The 17,911-nt window shown below is 25.9% G+C and overlaps 1 protein-coding gene across 1 annotated transcript in view; it reads left to right on the forward strand.

Annotated features, from left to right (window-relative positions):
* The window catches only part of LOC122269256 (tyrosine phosphatase IA-2), a 336,473-nt gene that overhangs the window by 189,997 nt on the left and 128,565 nt on the right, over positions 1 to 17,911 (forward strand). Inside the window, exons 9-12 of the mRNA XM_071188254.1 lie at positions 4,349 to 4,408; positions 5,901 to 6,120; positions 10,645 to 10,731; positions 10,821 to 10,900. Of these exons, the coding sequence (XP_071044355.1) occupies positions 4,349 to 4,408; positions 5,901 to 6,120; positions 10,645 to 10,731; positions 10,821 to 10,900 (447 nt within the window). The remainder of the gene's footprint in view (positions 1 to 4,348; positions 4,409 to 5,900; positions 6,121 to 10,644; positions 10,732 to 10,820; positions 10,901 to 17,911) is intronic.

A 17,911-nucleotide genomic window follows, 5' to 3' on the forward strand; every position in this document is an offset into this window, starting at 1 on the left:
TTTTTTTACTTATTATTTCCCACCCCCTTTTTTTCATATGTCTATAATTTTTCTTTGTTTTATTCTTCATTTTGAACTTATATATATATATATATATATATATCAGCGGTTTAATAACAAAAACCGGCAAATTTTAGAATTTTCTTAAATTCTAAAAGTATATTGAGTTATACCAATTCAAAAAGTAATTAATTAAGATAATCAATGTAACTACGTAAGTCTTCAATAAAAAGTGCCCATGAAGTATGTTAAAGTATTATTAATGTATTAAAAATAATTTCGTGACTATTCATCGGAAAAAAAATTTACCAGTTAATATTTCTCTTTAGTCACTGTATAAAAATTTAAGCCATCAAAATATGTGTTTATAGTTGAATTTTACATGCTTATTATATACTATTTTTCTATTTTCATTCATGTTTTACATGTTACTTATATGAATTGTATTTACTCCAATGTAATTGGTCATATCACTGTTTGTACCTTTAGCATATGTTATGACTTGTATGTTATGTCTTTTCATTATTTTACAATTTATATGTAAGAAATCTCATTCTTTTTATATTTCGATGGGTATTACGTAATTGTATTATTCATTGAGCCTTATCAGTTAGTATTTGCTTAGTTTTAGCAAAAATAAAACTTTTATAAGGAAAATATTTCATATTTTTTTAATTGTTTTCATCTAAATTGTATTTAAAAAAAAGAATTGAAAAAGCACCTGATTGTTTTTATTAAAAGGTATGAGAGAAAAGCATTAAAGTCTTTCTATTTTTAGTTATCTAACATTATCCAATTTTTAACTCGGAAGAAACTTTTAACATTCGTTGTATTACTTTCTATATAAACATTTATTTCAGTTTTCGTACGACTTCAAAATAGTTGATTAATCATTTGTTTCAACAGGTTGATATCTCTTGAAATAAACGACAGCTTAAAAAAATTGTTTTCCCCATGTAAACTCTTTTGCTTTTCATTGATGTCTCTTTACCCAGGAGGACACGTGTTTTCTAAGTATACGTTAGGGCTCCCGGGGGTGTAAATTCATCCATATACTGATAAAAGGCATTGTAGTTTTTATTGAAAATATATCACTTTTCAGTCTTTGATATTGAATATTTAATGTTTAACTATTTGAACCGTTTTATCAGTCTTTTTGCGGAAAATTTTATGAAACCTGATAGTTATTTTTTCCGAATATTATCAATTAAATCGTAAAATTATACTTGATATGATTGTTTTAATGCATACATAAATGTTGATATCAATATAATTTTGTTTAATTCGAGATAATTATTGCACATAAAAAGTATATGAAAATAAAATTTGTGCTAAAATTTCAATCGTCATCGCAATTTTTCAGGCAAAAGTTACAACTTCCCTTTAAAGGTGCATTTAATTTTATTTTGGTTATTTTTCATCAGCTAGGCATCGAATATTTATTATTTGAATTAGAGGTTCATAGCTCAAAATCAGATCACGTTTGCTGGAGTCGATTGTTAATATTAGAAAAAGCAAGGTCTTTGATAAAGCTTCGTCCAATTTTATACACGGTGTATTTTTGTTCTATAACATGTCAGTTCTTGCTCTTATTACGGCAAACGTTTAATGATCTCTATTAACTAGTAAAAATCACGTTAATTGGAAATGAAAAATAAGGCACAGAAATAAAATATGAAATGAAATGTTCTGCAGAATAAAACAAAACAAGAGCATGGTTATTCCATGACCCCAATCATAGATAAAAGGGTTATTGAGGGAAGAAAACTAGATTTAAAGAAACCCAGCTACCAAAAAAAAGGCATAAGCAGGTAGCTAGCTTTCTAGGTATCAGATTTTCTGTAATTCAGGGACCCATAAGTTAACCCCCGCACCTTCTTCCGGGGTAAACTTAACGATCATTTTATTAAACAGTTAGATGAAGAACAATAATTTAGTAATCTGATTGAGTTTGATTTGATGTCATTGGCATTAAGAAAATTTATTTAGCCATTAATTAATAAGTAATTATTTTATAAATTTTTAGATTATTTATTTAAATATTTAACTTATTTAACTACTTTTCTACTGAACATTCTGGTTTATTAACAGTTAACGGACAGAATGATCTCATTCCATTTATTTAGTTTGGATGGACTTAGTCGGGAACAAAATTACTATTCGATTAGTTAAAATTTATTTATATTGTTGGTTCTTATAACACTTTGTTACAATTTAATTTATTGATTAACTTTTTATTTATTGACCCAACTTATTTTATTGACAATTATTATGAATGTAAAATAAACTTGCTGAGGGATTAATTTGTAACAGATTGAACAATATTGATATAAAATGTTTTTGTGTAACTTGAAAGCAAATTTTAAAAGCATCTTCAAAAAAAGGTAAAAGTAAATTTTTAGTAACAGATTTGATATCTGAAGTAAGGAGCAGAAAATTTAAGAGCTGATTATCTCTATAGTTTTTCTAAAACATTTAAAAATCATTTTCAACAAGGTTGAAATTTAGTACTTAAAAACAGCTAATGTTAATGTATGACGAAAATTATAGAATATGGAATAGGGGAACTATTTTTTATCTTCTTACTTAAGCCCCTGTATATTATAAATTCTTCTATATATATGTATCCATTCCTTTATATAACCGTGATTTCAATATGAGTTTTTCGGAACTGGTTTCTCACAAAATACATTTTTTCGAATTCAAAATTTACTGCATATACCAGCACATATCTTTTCATAGTACATAACCAAAGAATGAAATTTTTCACTTTATTACACATAAAGTGAAACGTAAAATAGAACTATTCCTGCTTTGATTCTGAGAATCAAATATATTTCAATTTTTGGCATATTGCAACTTCAACGATCTGAAATATTTTCGGACTGAGCCATTTGTTTTGACTATGGGACATGTGACCAGTGACAAAGAATATTTCTTTCGTTCTTCCATGTTCATCAGATACACATCAAGCAAAAAAGCACATAAGTCATAACAAATATTAAAGAAAAAAACGTAAAGATGTGCAAATCTATGATAGAACTACGACCCTAGGAATCTCACGTATGTCGCAATAAAATTCCGTACTCTCAAATAGACCCAAGAATCTCTGAGATTCGCTATTCGAATGTCTGAAGAGGCGAATATGACAGAAATATTTGTAGGGCAAGAGGCCACTGAAACTGATATGTATTACTATATTTTCTCTTCCCTGAACGTCTATCTTATCGCAATAAGAAATGTAAGGACATTCTTTAACCGTTTAAAATTAATAAGAGAAATGGGAGAAAACATTTCTCCCCGAATGTTCATTTATATCTAGCAAAAAATGACACATAAATGATTAATTCAACTTGAATCGTTCCAGATATAAAATAAAAATATTATTTTTAAGTTATTCAGTAAATATATAACAAATGGTTTTCAAAAGAGCAAAGTTCAGCTCACAATTTAATTTAACAATTTAATTATTAGTGTAACAATAATAATTAATCAATCAGTATTATTGTTACATTGTATCTACATTGAGATATAAAATAATTAAATATTGATTTTAAAACTATACGATAGAAACATAATAATGATTGTTGATGTCATAGTTAACGTTTAAAAATGATTAAATGTTATAAATGACATTTAGTGAATTTAAGTAATTTAACTTAAAAATGTGTTCAATTTAACTTAATTTAACTTTAAACAGTGAGAAATGAAGTTTATGTTTTGCATTATTTTCTTGTCTGCAAGCGACGATAAGTGAATTTTATAACATACATTTAAACTGGTCGAGTCAAAGCTTTCGCACTCCTGGTATTATAATTTAATAATTAAAAAAACAAGTTTTCTAAGGTTACTCGTGATCTTTGTGATGCCAAACTTTTAATCAGTATCTAAAAAAACTGTGTTTTTGGATAAATAAGACTTTAATTAGATATGAGTATTTCCCATTAAACTGAAATTTTGTTTCAGCAGTGTAATCTAGCAAACTTTTGCAATAAAATGTAAAATTACTGTAAATGTAACTTTTTTAAATACGTTTATGAAGTTTAATTAACTTGAAAAGTTTCATTCCTGGATATATCCAAGAATATAAAATTACAATAGTTTCAGAAAAAATCAGATGGAAATCATAAGAGCTAAGTTTTTCAACCTAAAAAGTTTTCGACAAATGCAAAAAAAAAAATGAGGAGAGCGAGAAAAATAAAAACAATGAAATGTAAAAAACAATGTAACTTATACAAATGATATTTCAATTTAAAATTTCAGGAGCAATTATATAATTTATAGTTCCTTTTAGGGAAATTTTAATTTTTGATAAAATTTAAATTTAATATGAGATATTTTTTTTCAGATGAAACAAGAAGAATATTTGTTACAAGTGGCATTCCTAGTATGCCCGAAGAAGTTTTTGGTAAGCATTAATATATTATAAGAAATGCATACATACTTGATTTTCGTTTTAAATATTCAATGCTGAATGCATTGAACCACAACGTTCTTCCAATTTACTGCAATCTTAACACGGCAGTAAGATCGCAGAATCGTTCAAAGAATTTGTTCTTGAGCATGATTACTTATGATATTTAGTATTCAAGCGGAACACATAATTAAAGGAAAACATGGTTCAAGTTAAAACATTTAGCCGTATATTATTTTTCTTAGTAAGCTAAATTACAGGATCGTCAGAAAATTTGCTCATGAGCATGATTTATTTAGAGCTCAAACAGAGCGCATAATTAAATGAAAACATGGTTCAAATTTTAAAAAAATTGCACTATGTTATTTTTCTAGTTAACTGTGTTACCCCACTCGGACGAAAGTAAAGTAATTATAATAAAGAAAGCACTCTAATATAGTAAAAAAAATTAGGATATATAAGGATATATATGAGGATATATAAGTAAAAAAAATTTTCAGAATTATTGTATTTTCTTTAACTATAAAAATGAAATTATTTAAAAAATAAAATTACCAATTGATGAATATCAAATTGAAATTAATGAAAATTTATGTGAATGAATATATTTGAAAACAAACGGTAAAATATATTCCATTACGCAAATTTTCCAAAAAGAAAAAAGAATAATTTTCATTAATTAAGCAAACACAAAAAACAATTAGGTTTTACAACTTATATAAAGCATTTTTTCTGCAGTGTTAAAGCAAAACTTAATAAATTAAGTAAAATATTAAGTGTTTAAAATAACTCAGAAAATAAAATTGCATTTTCTTCACTTGCATATATTTCAATGAATTAAAAATTACTTACATTCCTTATCAATAGATTAAAACTTATACCAGCGCGAATATCTTATTAAATATACATAACAATACGAAATTTGTTAAATATTAAAAAACTTATTAAATATAAAAAAACTGCAAATCATAAGTACGAAATATAGGAATGAAAACTAATTTGTACTATAAAAGAAAACTTCAGTTAAAATTGCATTTTTATAAATTAATTAAATTTAACTATTTTTAACATTATTTAATCAAAAGTTTTTCATCATCTTTAAACTCAAAAGAAAGAAGTGCTATGAATTTTTTAATTAATTTGAAACGCATAAAAGTTTAAACCCAAAAGTAATAAATATGTTATTGAAAACTAAGTTATACGCTAAAAGCTTCAACTTAAATAAAATTTTTACAAATTTCTCAAATTTAATAATTTTTAATAATGTTTTAACAAAATCTTTTGATCATCTTTAAACTCAAAAAATTTGCTCGAGTTTTAAAGTCATTTATTTCGTATAAAAAATTTCAAAGAAAAATATTGAAATGTATTATTGAAATTTATTTCCTACATGAAAACCTTCTGATTAAATTACATTTTATAAATTCATTAAATTGAATTATTTTTAACATTTTTTTAACAAAAAAAAATATTCGATCACCATTAGGCTCAAAGGATGGAAGTGTTAAATTACCCGAGCGGCAGCAATCATTCGAACGCCCGCCGGCAGATCAGCCAGAACTCTTAGAAGGAATCGACGATGAAAAATCGAAAGAAGTCCGAGGAGATGAAGAGAAACCTACAAATGCAGCTAAAACAGGAGAAGGTCATGTTGGACATTATGATAATGTGGCTTCTACACACACTTATTTACTTATTAAGGAAAAGTTAGTGAAAATATTTTTCGAAATAACTTTTACTTTATCACTTTTTAATTAATTAATATCCAAATTTTCCTCGGAAGAAGGACATGTTGAACATTATAATACATGGTTTTCCCTTCACACTTATAAAATTATCAATTATTAATTATTTCCTTCACAATTCAAAAAAGTTAATTAAAATGCTTTATAATTTACTTTTATTTAATTTTCAACTTTTATAATTAATTTTATATCTAAATTTTACGGCTATTACGGTTTTATTAATATAATATCTAAATTTTCCTCGGAAAAAGGACATAGTGGATGAAAAGGACATAGTGATACAGTGACTTCTAAACTCACTTATATACTTATCAAGGAAAAACTAGTAAAAATACATCTTTTAATAACTTCATTTCATTTACCACTGTTTAATTAATTTAATATCTAAATGTTTCATGAGTGATGGACTTGTAGGAAAATGTAATACGGTGCCTTCCACGCACACTTAATCACATGCCAAGAAGAAGTGAGCTAAAATGTTTTATCATTTATTTTTAGTAAAATTACCACATTTGAATTAATTTAATATCTAAGTTTTACGGTTGCTTTAGTTTTATTATTTTAGTATCTAAATTTTCCATGAGTGAAGGTTATGTAGGGCATTATGATATGGTGGCTTCTACTCGCACTTACTTATCAGGAAAAAGTAAGAAAAAATATTTTTTTTCTGTAACCCTTATTTAATTTATCATTTTTTAGTTAATTTAATATCCAAATTTTCTACAGATAAAAAAGAGGTTGGACATTATAAGACGGTGGTTCCGCATTTATTCACTTATCAAAGAAAAGTTAGTTAAAGTTGTTCTATAATTTAATATGCCGATATGAATTTATTTAATATCTAAATTTATAATTTTTTCAGTTTTATTATTTCAAAATCTAATTTTTTTTCACTGGTATAAATTATTTTGGGCATTATGATATGGTGGCTTCTTCGCACACATATTTACTTACCAAGGAAAAGTTAGTAAAAATATTCTTTTTCAACTTTTATTTTATATACTACTTTTTAATGAATTTAATATCGAAAATTTTTCACTGATGAAGGAGAGGTTGGACATTATAATACGGTGGTTCCACACTTATTCACTTACCAAGTAAAAGTTAGTAAAACTGTTCAACTTAATTTGTTACTTTTGAAATTTTTTAATACCTAAATTTTATGGTTGTTTCGATTTTAGTATTCTAATACCTAAATTTTTCACGGGTGGAGGTCATGATGAGCATTATAATATGCTCTCCACATTTATTTACTCATCAGGGGAAAGTTAAAAACCTATTTTTTCAATAGCTTTTATTCAATTTTCCATTTTTTAATTAATGGAATATCTAAATATTCCACGGGCGAAGAACATGTTCGACAGTATAATACGGTGACTCCTATTCATTTATCAAGGAAAAGTTAGTTAAAATGTCTTAAAATTTATTAATATTTAATTTACCACTTTTTAATGAATTTAATGTCCAAAATTTCGTTGTTAAGTCGGTTTTATTATTTTAATATTGAAATTTTCCACGGGTGAAGCATATGATGGTACATTTTGATACGGTGGCTTTTTTGCACGCTCAGTTATTTATCAAGGAAAAATTATTTATAATATATCTTTTCATTAACTTTTATTTAATTTGCCACTTTTGAATTACTATATTTTCTTAATTTTACTGTTTGATGTTGAGCATTATGATAGGATGACTTCTACAAACACTTACTTAAATTTTTCGATTTTTTTTTAATTTTTAATTTTTGAATTAATTTAGCATGTAAATTTTAATGTACTTTTTGGTATCTAAAAGAACTTTAAATTGAACATTCGGTTATAATGATTTATTATTTTAAAACATGGAAGAAATTGTAGCAAGTATTGTAGCAAATCTTGTACTAACTAAATAAATAAAACTTTAATTAATTTCTTTTAATCAATTTCTCTTAATTAATTTCAATTGATTTCATAATCAAAAACAATATTTAATAATGTCAAATATCCAAGATTGTTTTTATATTTTAATTTTCTTTTTGAAAGCTTATGCAATTTAAAGTATAATTAATTACATTTACTTTAATTTTTGTTATTTATGTGGTCTGGTTACTTTTTTTTAAAAATTAAAATTAAACGATTTCTAACACCTGACTATAATTAAGGATATTTTATAGAATGTTTAGAATCTTTCAAAAGTAGTATAATGCAATTATAAACAATTTATTAAAAAAAAAATTAACATTCTTAGACTTTTTTTATGACACGATTCGGTTAGGTATTACACTATAGTTTTTACAGCTTAGTTTTGGCATGCCATGGGGATCGTATCACAGTTTTTAGCTATTTTGTTAAAGCAATTTGGTTATCCTATTTCGGTGAGTAATGGACAAAGTATGTAGAATATTTGAAATTATTTCCTTAGTGGTGATAAAAAATAAAGCTTCTGATGAACCTACACAATACTATACAAAATTACAGCTGATTCCTCAACAAAAGTTGCGAATGATTTATATATACACACTCTCTACTATAAATGTTTCTATATTTAAAAAAAAACTACGTCATTCAACTTATTTCTCCAAATACAACTTAGCCTGCAGGTGATTCCCATTCCCCTTTGGGAATCACCTGCTTTTCATTTTCCGATTTTTCATTTTCCGTTGTTGTGTAACTTTAAAAACTTGACTTTTTAAAGCTATGAGTTTTGTAGCTTATTGTAGAAACATATTTAAAAGTTGCATTCCTATTAGAATTATTTTCTCGGTTTTTTTAATTTTAATAATTAATAAATTAATTTTAATAATTAATAGGTTAATTTTAATAAATATATGGCTCATGTGCCATTATGTCTGTTGTGCCATTGAACTTCAGTGTTTATTTAATTATTGGTAAAATATATATTGAATTATTTTTCAAAATTTAAAAACTAATTCAGTTATTTAAATTGTTACTGAAAGATAGCCATTTTTATTATTTTACAAATTGAAAAATAAAAAATAATTCAATAAGTAATTATTATAAGATTATAAAATATTTTAATTTTCTTTTTAAAAGCTTATGCAATTTAAAGAACAATTAACTACATTTACTTTAATTTTTGTTATTTATGTGGTCTGGTTACTTTTTTTTAAATGAAAATTAAACGATTTCTAACGCATGACTTTAATTAAGGATATTTTATAGAATGTTTAGAATTCTACAAAAGTAGTATAATGCAATTATAAACAATTTATTAAAAAAATTGTAAAACTTTTAGACTTTTTTTAAGACATGATTCTGTTAGATATTACACCATAGTTTTACACCATTCAACTTCGGTGTTTATTTAATTATTGGTGAAATATATATTGAATTAGTTTTCAAAATGTGAAAACTATTTCAATTATTTAGAGTGTAAATAAAAGATAGGCATTTTCATTATTAAACAAATTGAAAAATAAAAAATTATTCCATAAATAATATTTCAGGAAAAATTAAACGCATTTTCAACATTAATTCGTAAAATAAGTAGCATTTGAATACTAATTTTAGCGCATTTCTTATATAAATTCTGAATGCTAAGTTTTTCTGTATTTTAATATTAAGAGAAATATCCTTTAACTTTACGTTCTAAGTCAGCTTAGAAAGCTTTTAAACTAAAGTAAAACTCACATTCTATTCGAAATTGAATAAATCTTTTCAATATTCAACCGAAAAAAAGGTGCGAACCTTTACCTATTATACTCGTCTTTATTTGAATAACAATTGAACGAACTTGTTACATCAGGAAAAAACCTAATTTTCAATTCGGAAAAACTCGGAATTAACTGAAGGAGTTGACATTCAGTATTTTTATTCTTTATTTTAAATCCGTTTCTTGTGTAACGGTAAACTTTTATTGAAAGAGAATCATGCATATTTTGAAAAGATCGTATCTCTCAAAGCTTTAATCTGATATTTATAAGAGATATTTCATACTCTTTATATAACAACATAGTTACTCGATTCGAAACTTTTCTTTAAAACGCAAGCATAATAATTGCAAAATTTTTCCAGTTTTAATTTCAAAACAATTTACTTTTGCAGATTTTCCGCAACGTATTAAGTTATCGCAAGATTTTTTTCTTAATATTTTTAAGAAAATCATCATTAACTGTTTATTTTCTTTTTAACGCTTCGTTTTTAGAGATCAGAGGGGAAAAGAGAATTTTGCTCTCAAACAAGAAATGTTTTCACCCAACCTTTCTTTACTGTGTCACTTTCCACGTTTGTGTTTTGTCAAAACTTAGTAATTCTCAAAATGCAACAAAGGGTGATTCAATAGTAATTTTGGTGGAAAATAGTCATGAGCCATTTTTACCCGTTGATCATCATTTTTCGCTAGCATATTTATGAGCCATGTGAGTTACAAAACCGTGTAATAACTTTACGGTATCTTTAAAATGGACATTTTATGACTTTACCCACATAGGAAAGAATTTAACAAGTGTTTAGAAATATTTTTAGCTACATGTCTTTATTTTTTCAGGAATATAGGAGAAGAGAAAGCTCAGGAACTGGTTGATACCCTTATTAAAATGTTAGGTCTTCCTAAAAATAGTTTTTCAAACATAAAGTAAGTTTTTTAACTTCGTTTTCTTAAAATTAACTGTAACAACAAATAACAAAACTTTAATGCAACAATATGCTTTCATTTTCTTATAGATTAGAAGGAAGACAAATCACGTTTAAGGTGAATCCGAATGCATTAAATATGAATGCATCAGAAGTTGCAACTAAAGCAGGTAATTTATGAAATTAGCTGCTTCAATCAAAATAAGTACGGAAAATACTATCATGATGATATAACCGTTCTCATACATTAAGTTTAATTTAAGATTGAAAATAAAAGTATTAAAAAGAATCCTTCCGAAAGTATTAAACAACTCATTGAAACCATAAAATATCCGTTTAAATAAATAAAAAAATTAAAAGTGATTTTTAATTTTTTTTAATTTCTTTTTTGCATATTTCTCCTATAATTCTGATAAATTTCAAGCGATTTATTAGTAAAAATGTTTACATAATTAGTAATTTTACTCATAGTTAGGCTGGAGTTTTATCATTTTTTAAGCATCAAGATTTTTGCATGTATTTTTAAGCAAATATTTATTTTCGTATTGATTATTTCTTGAAATTTTTTGAAACTACTATTGCTTGCAATCTGTAAAAGAAATATTAAAAGCAAAACATTAAATTCTGAAACTTATTAAGATTTATTTTAAACAAAATAAAGAAATGAGACATCGAAAATTAAGGACGCATAATTTCAAGGCAAATAATCCTAACGGAAAAAGTTAATAGCTTGGTAAACTTTTGAAAAAATTAAAAAAAAATGCATCATAATTTATATTTTTAAGCAAAAGTGCTAAGTTATATGCATGAGCAAATTAAAATATGATTTAAATTTTAAATTAGTTCCCTGTTTTAGCTTCTTCTTGTACTCATTAATTGGATGACATACATTGATTTATTTTTAAAAGTTATCATTTTCATATACATTGAATTATAGTTTTAAATAAGTTACAAAATCCGTTTTTTCCTCTACTCTTTAATATAAATTCAATCAATTTTCAAACCCAATTTGTTTTCGTTTCATTAAATATATATCATATTTATACCTGATATATGCGCCCATCATATACACCATCCGCCTTTATGTTTGTCCTTGATATACATCATTTTTATAACACGCATGCATTAATTGTTCTAAGGCTATTGTCATAGTATACAATGAATTATAATTTTTAATAACATATTTTTTTTCTATTCCCTTTTACAAATTTAATTCATTTTTAAATGCCTAACAAACGTCCAAAATAAAGAACATACCATAAAACTTAGTACAAAAAATACTTTTAAAATGTTCTTAGCTATTAGTTATAATTCTAATACGTTAAGTTGTAATTCTAAGATGTTTTTCAGAATCTATGCCTTATTTTATTGTATGCTTCCTAGATTTAATGCAATTTTGTTTGAAATAACGAGCTTGTTATTCAAAATACGTTATAAACTCTAAAGATATCCCATTTCTGAAAAAAATCATTTTTCATTCCTTCAAGACAATCTACGACAGAACAAAAAGATTTTTAGATAAAAAAATCAACCTTCTGTAAGATTTTATTTCAACGTTTGCGATGTGATGGATTTTGTTTCCATAGCAATTGTCAATAAGAGCTAACACAAAATCCGCAATTTTGTCGAGATAAAAGTTAAAATAAATCAAATAGTCTCACCAAAACTTCCGATTCGCGGAAAAGACCATTTGATATCTTTAAAGCTTAATCCACCTATATATACGTATATATGCCAGCTGCCGTTGAAGCTAAGAAGAAAAGAGAGAAATATGTTGAGAAAGAAATATGTTATGCGAATTTTAAAGTACCAATTTTCCATTGACCTTTGCAATCAGAAAATACCAGGAATATCCCCATGCGTATTTATCAAATGCACTCTACTTTTCTTTGCTTTTTTTTTCAAACCAAGTTCAGATACTTGTTTCGGTACCTTCATATGGAAATATTGTTTTATTAATTTTAAAATAGAAACAAATAAATTCTATTTACATCGCATGCAAAGACCCATTTCACAATATGCGAATATTTTTCAGTACTTTTTATATTGAATTATTTTTGTATTAATTTTAAACTGATAAATTCTATTCGCATCGAATGCAAAGACCGATTTTCAAAATATGCAAATATATTTTAGTATTTTTATGTGGAACTATTTTTTATTAATTTTAAAATAGAAACTAATATATTCTATTTGCATCACATGAAAGTAAGTTTCAAAGCTGTCTCTGCGTTCTTTGAGTTAAAATGTCATGTTCTGAGTTTCAATAATTTTTTCGTAAACAACATTTTTCTATCCATGTATGTCAAAGTTAGCTCTCTGAGGCGAAATGGTTAGAATAAACTTTAAAACCAAATGTATCTTTCCTTCCAAACTTACCACAAATCAATTTTTAAAGATGTTATGTTACCCTGGTTTTTAAAACTCTTTGGAAACCAAAAATAAACCTACCAATCGAGTTCTGCTCCAGAACACAGAACTAAAGATATTCAAGTATGGTGCAAGTCGCATTTTCTTAACAGGAAAATGTGAAAATGTTTTTGTCGGAGTGTAAACGTCTTATTCATAAGACTTGAATCCAAGGCATTTTTCCGCTTGGCCCTTTTTGTAGAGAAGAAATTGTGTTAAACCCCGGACTAATACAAACCTAAAATAATCTCGTTTTCTTGCTTATTCGAAATTTTGGTGGTAACATTTTAACAATCATTAGCATTACAGTGTATTATATTTCAAAGTTATTTATTTTCAACCTACATATCTTGAAGAATAGTACTTAAATAAATGTCTGTGCAACTCCACAGTTCATCCATTAGTTAGTACATCCAAGTAAGTATCTGTAATTAACTGGTTTTTCTGAAATATGAAACTCAATTTCATGACTTATTTATATAAATCATTTTCAAAATTTCTATTAATATTTCTTGTCAATAAATTCTTTGCATTTCAAATTTATCAAATTTTAAAATGTACCAAATATATCTGCTTTAAATGCATAATCTGAAACTTCCATGTTATATAACATGCTTTCGATTCTCATATTTCTTTAATTTTTACGAGGAAAAAATATTTTTTCTTTTTCAATAACTCTAAAAGAAAGGGAAACTATAGAAGAGTAGCTGCATGAGGGTTAAGGGAATAATCAATGCAAAATGAAGGTTATTTTTTCTTTGTTTTATTTATTTATTCTATTCATTTATTTTATGTCTTTATTTATTCTATTTATTTATTCTTATTTTTTAAATTTCTAAAGGAAAACTACCTTAAAAGGAATCAGAAATAACTTAGACCAAATAAACATTTTAGCAAATTTGTGTTGGTGTTCACAGTAGCCATAAAGTATAAAGTTTACAACTAAAAGTATTTTAGATGATATTTTTTTCTATTTACATTTATTAGAACTTAAACAAAAATAATAAGTAAAATTTCCATTCCGTCAATTTATTTAAAACGTCTGCTTTCTATACCCATTCTATCTTTCTGCATACAAATAACATTACTCCTAAACTTTTCTGTAGGAATAAAAAAATGTAGAACTCGAACTATTTGCCAACTGATTTCTTTAAATTACTATGAAAACGTAACCACTATGTATAAAAATGCACAACCTTTCAATGACTTGAAAAGAAATAGACTTTTGTAGCTAGCGTGTTCTCAAGCAAGTGGATGGTAGAGTGGTTCAGAATTGTTTTAACTGTTGCCGTACGTTAGGAGTAGAAAAAGTCCAATTTGTTTTAATGTTGATGATTAAAATGAGTGCAGAAATACACTACTTCTCTATTTTTGTGTGAACAAATGATTTAGCATTAAAAAAAATGCTTTAATAGCACAATTTCATTTGTCTTTGAAATGTCGTTAAGTACTAAAACAATTGCATTTTTTATAGTAACATTTTAAGTGAAATAAAAATAAAATAGAAATATGCGTTGAAAAATTGATTAGTGTTACTTAGGTAAATCTGTTAGACCCTGTTTCACTTATTCCTTAGTTTTTGACAATTATGAATTCAACTTTTTTTTGTTTCTTAAAACTTTTAGTATTGTTATTACAGTTTATTTTTTCAAAACAAAATTACTTTAAAAATTAAAACAACGCACAAAGAAAATTAAAATAATGCACAACTCACAGCACTAAATAAAAATTTTATGGGAGTTATGAACTGAATTGTTTGAAAATTCTGCAGTTTAATAAAAATTTACCACTTGAAAGTTAAAGAGATTTGGAGAGCGCTCTCTGATACATCTTTGTCCGATTCAGCGTTCTACTCCCTTTTAAAAAAATAAATGAATAAAAAATAACTAAAGGTTTTCCCTCTTCCAAAGAAGAAAGCAATGTTTTTGCGTACCGCCTAGACAATGACATAATCAGGTCCTTTCAAAACGATTTCAATCTGGTTCACGGGCAGAAGGGCTCTTTTGCACCAGATAATGTAACCAGACCTGTTACGTTCAAAACGCTGTATTCGTAAGAAGAAACCGCTGCACAGTTTGAAAGATTTAAAAATATTAGCACTTTAAAAAAATTACTCTAAGAAAAATGTTTTCAAATCCGTAAAACATTATAAATAAGAAGTGTTTTTTTTTTTTGTACAAATTCAAATGTTTTTCTTTAGTAACAATATTATCTGCTTTACATTTAAAAAAAAATTAGTATCCCTCATTTTTTCTTCGGAATATTTTGATATCAGCCTTTGAAAATTTGTATCTTAATTTCTAAGGTCAAAATTCCTGTACAAATTAAAATATTTTCCTTTAGTATCAATAATATTATCCTTCTTCTTTTCTTCAGACTTTTTTGCTTATTAGCGAAAAATTTTTTACCAAATTTCTATCGTTTTCTTTTTTTTTCTTTTTCGTACTGCTACTTTTAAAACTTATTTAACAGTTATCATACAGTTTTGAGATAATGCAGAACATCAGCATTGTATTTATAACCCATTAAAAAAAAGGCCTCAAAGTGTGCCCCAGATCCTTTTAAACGAGAATGAAATTAAAGAGAATATAAGAAAACAAAGATTAGGATAAGGATTTTTCTTACTTATATAGTTTCAAATGCCAGATTGTATCTTTACTCTTAGATACTAAGTTTTGTTTCTATTTATTAAACTGAATATTTGAAATTTAGATTATCATAAGTTTTCATAATTGTGGAAATACAAAGAAAACTATTATATTATTTTTTTTTATAATTATATAATTAAATGAAGTATATACATTGATTTAAATTATTTATTTAATGTCTTAAATGTACATGTGTACATGAATTAAAGATATAAAAAGCATTGAAACCGTCTATTCTTCTTAAAGCATGCTTCCATTTAAAAATTAACCGTGATCACTAAAGTTTAAAAAGTTATGTTTATACAGAGACCTGAACATTATATGTTTGATCATATATCTTTAAATCAAATTACATAGCAAATACTAAGTTTAGTTCGGCTATTCAAAAACAAACTATATCTCAAAGAAATTCCTGGAAAAAAAGGAATAGTTTTCCTTCACATTCAATATTTGCCGAAGTATAATACTTTTTACTACTTCACCACAAAATTCAAAAGTACCTTGTTCTTCATCTTTTTTAAATTTAGTGAACCATGACCAAATATTTCTCTCGTTATAAGCTCTCTGATAGAAAATATTGCACTTACAGTTTTTGAATAAAATGCAAATATCTTTCATCTTTCGAACTTTTTTTTTCTTCCTCAAACATCCTAGTATATTCCCAAACCTTTTACACTTATTGGACTAGGCAATAAACAGTTTTGCTGTCGCAATAGATTTCCTGTGGCAGTCCAGCAAAATTTCTACTTTTGTTATATTTAATCATCTTTTTTTCATCGACGCTTATTTTGAAAATTTATTTTTTCTTATACATTTTTTCTTCACTCTTCATTCTGAAATAGGGTTGGGGAGTAGTATCAAAGGAGAAGAGTTCGGCGAAAGGGAGTAGAGAACTTTTTATCTTCTTTTATTATTATTCTTTTGAATAAATCGGTGCAAGGTTCGAAAGATGGAAGAACTCTATTACTACAGCATTTCTTCAAAGCAAACCAGTAAATGGGTGTTGAATAAAACCGTAAAAAAAAGTCTGTAGTTAAAAAAGGAACAAGAAAACGAAAAAAAGAAAACTTTTGATGGATCTGTTTACTTTGCAAGTGTTTGTGTGGTACTATTATTCATAAAAGTTCGTCTCAAGCTATGGCTCGAAATATTTCAGCCGCCCCGGATATGTTTATCTTGATGTAAAGTATGTTCACGGGGAAAACTTCAAAAGATCGCAGAATGTGTGAACCTCATTTAAAAAACATTTGAAGTAGAAATAATTTGGCTAAAATTGCAAGCCTAGTCGAAGGATGACAAAATGAATACCTAAACCGTCAGAACGCCATTGAAGATTTAAAAAAAAAATTCTTTTCAAAAAAATTCGCAGAAAACTCATTCAAAATTTTACACTTTTTTAAATATTTGCTTAATTTCGATCTTATATTTTTAAAATATTTTCTATCTTAAATCTTCTCACTTTATATATTTTTAAAATAGTCTTATTTTGTAATTTGAAATTATGTTTTATCAATTATTTCATTCAAAATTATATTTATATTAATATTCGAAAGGAAATATCCTTAGGCATTTTAAAGTAATTTAATTTATAGTAAAATTCATCATTATTAAACCATTAGATATTATTGGTATATTATACATTAAACTTTATGAAGACTACGGAGGGAAGTGATATTTATGCCCACCAAAGTTAATTCGAAGAAAAAATGTATTGCGCACGGAAAGAAAGAGATTTTCCACAGTAGGGCTCATCATCACTGAATAATAACTCTCGGGGCAAAACGATTGTTCACGGTATTGATTTGTCAAGACTTAATATTCTCTAGAATGCAAACATTTACATAAATAATCATTCCTTCTTAGTCTCAATGTATTACTATATATCTAATAAATATATATTATAATACACAGTTTAGTAAAAAAATATGTATATTTAAGTTTAATATCTAAACAAAATGTACTAAAACTCGACGAAATACAAATCCCATAAAAAAGTAGCAAGCCCATCAATCCGGCACAGTTGAAGGCACTTTTCTACTCATATAGTTGCATATCTAAAGAACTATTCTATTATATTATATCTAAACAACTATAGATCTATTATTATAATTATTATTATAATAT

The sequence above is a fragment of the Parasteatoda tepidariorum genome, chromosome 2, assembly GCF_043381705.1.
Source record: "Parasteatoda tepidariorum isolate YZ-2023 chromosome 2, CAS_Ptep_4.0, whole genome shotgun sequence".
Taxonomy (NCBI): domain Eukaryota; kingdom Metazoa; phylum Arthropoda; class Arachnida; order Araneae; family Theridiidae; genus Parasteatoda; species Parasteatoda tepidariorum.